The sequence below is a fragment of the Condylura cristata genome, unplaced genomic scaffold, assembly GCF_000260355.1.
Source record: "Condylura cristata isolate star-nosed mole 26May11 unplaced genomic scaffold, ConCri1.0 scaffold00007, whole genome shotgun sequence".
NCBI classification, from domain to species: Eukaryota; Metazoa; Chordata; class Mammalia; order Eulipotyphla; family Talpidae; genus Condylura; species Condylura cristata.
The window spans coordinates 6,119,336-6,120,975 of NW_004567108.1; the positions used below are offsets into that span (position 1 = coordinate 6,119,336).

At 47.1% G+C, this 1,640-nt stretch overlaps 1 protein-coding gene across 1 annotated transcript in view; it reads right to left on the reverse strand.

Annotated features, from left to right (window-relative positions):
- Window positions 1-1,640, reverse strand: part of ZNF622 (zinc finger protein 622) — an 11,942-nt gene that overhangs the window by 5,430 nt on the left and 4,872 nt on the right. The window contains exon 4 of the mRNA XM_004678063.2: window positions 1,177-1,289. Coding sequence (XP_004678120.1) covers window positions 1,177-1,289 — 113 coding nt within the window. The remainder of the gene's footprint in view (window positions 1-1,176; window positions 1,290-1,640) is intronic.

Below are 1,640 nucleotides of genomic sequence, written 5' to 3' on the forward strand. Positions count from 1 at the left end.
CCCGCTGCTCCCCTCAGCAATGTACTTCTCAGTCGGCCTGTTCTGCTCCCTGCTCTGTCTCTGGTGAACCCTCTCACCGCCCCTGCACCTCTGGCTTGTATTCCGGTTCTGTGAGCATAAATAAATAAATCTTAAAAAAAAAAAAAAAAAGTCACCTTCACCTTCTCGATTCCTCATAAGTATTGTTCTGGCTCATGCATGTTTTCAGACCCTGTCCTGAGGTGCAAGAAGCAGTGTGTGTCTGCAGAAGTGTGTGTCTGCAGAAGTGACAGGCAAGCCAGGCATCACTTGCAAACAAGCGCGAGCATTGTCACGAGACTGCTGCTACTGAGGGCAGAAGCTGAGCTGCCAAAGGCTTTGGAGAGGCAAAGCCAAGCTGAGTCTTACCAGAGAGAACGTGGGGCCGCGCACATGCAAAGGCAAAGGAACCCCCCACCACTGGTGGGCAAGAGCAGCCCAGAGGCCCAGGACAGGCAGCAGAGCTCGGCTATCCTGAAGGCAATGCCTCTCCACGCAGAACTCCCAGGGCCTGGTCAAAAAACAAATGCCTGATGGTCTTATAAAGAAAGTTCTAGTGGTCAATTGGAAAACAGACTGGGCCTGGCCAGACAGGAAGATAACAGGTGATACAGACAAATGGACAAAGAGCAGACAAACTTATTTAACAGCAATTTAGGAGCTGCATTTAGTCATCACCTGAAGGCAGGAGAGGTAAAAGGATCCTCCACCTCATACCTGGATTAATTCCCCACCATTATGAGTCCTGTACCCCAAAAGAGAAGGCAGCATTCATACTCCAAGCCACCCCTCCAGCCAGAACACACAGGCAAGCAGGCCCCACTCAATCAGCTACAGCCACACCAGATTCCCATTTCCAAGTCAGAACACCATGTGGAACCAAGAATAATTCAAGGAATTAGAATTCAAAGGTCAAGATAAACAAACAAAAAAACCTAGATGGAGCCGAAAAGATAAAGAAAAGGTCTATGGGTCTGAAAAGGGACTACACCTGAGAGGAGGAAGCATGCACTGTCTAAAAGGAAGGAGGATGTGAAATACAGGGGAAAAAAGACCTATCAAAGCCAGCGTGCTGAGGTTCTGTCTGGATGGACAGGAAGTGACAGGCCTCTCCCTTAACCTCACTGGTGTCAAGCCGCTGTGGAAGAGGGCACTTACCAGAAGGCAGAATTAATTCCATGGTTTCATCATCATACTCCAAGCCCTTTTCTGATGACAATTCCTCAGTCTCATCAGGGTCCTCACCTTCCTTGTGGTCTGGGTAGCTACTCCTGGAGCGACGAAAGAGCATTAACAAACAGGAAAACACCTCAAATTTAACTGAAACACAAAAATCATGCTTCCAAATGTGGAGGGGGAGAACAGCGTGGAGATTACAAACTGGAAGTTTTAGAGAGAAAACGACCTGGTTGCATTTTCTCTGTATGAAAGTGTATACAAGCGGTCTATGAATCGCAGGTGTAACTGTAAAACAAAGCTGCAGAAACTCTGAGAAGGTAACAGGAAAAAAACCAGATCACTCAGGGTTGGATCAACAGATGAGTTTTTGCCATGACCCATGAGAGAAATAACCAATAAACCAGAGGTCGTTAAGATTAAGAACTTCTGCTCTGTGGAAAAAA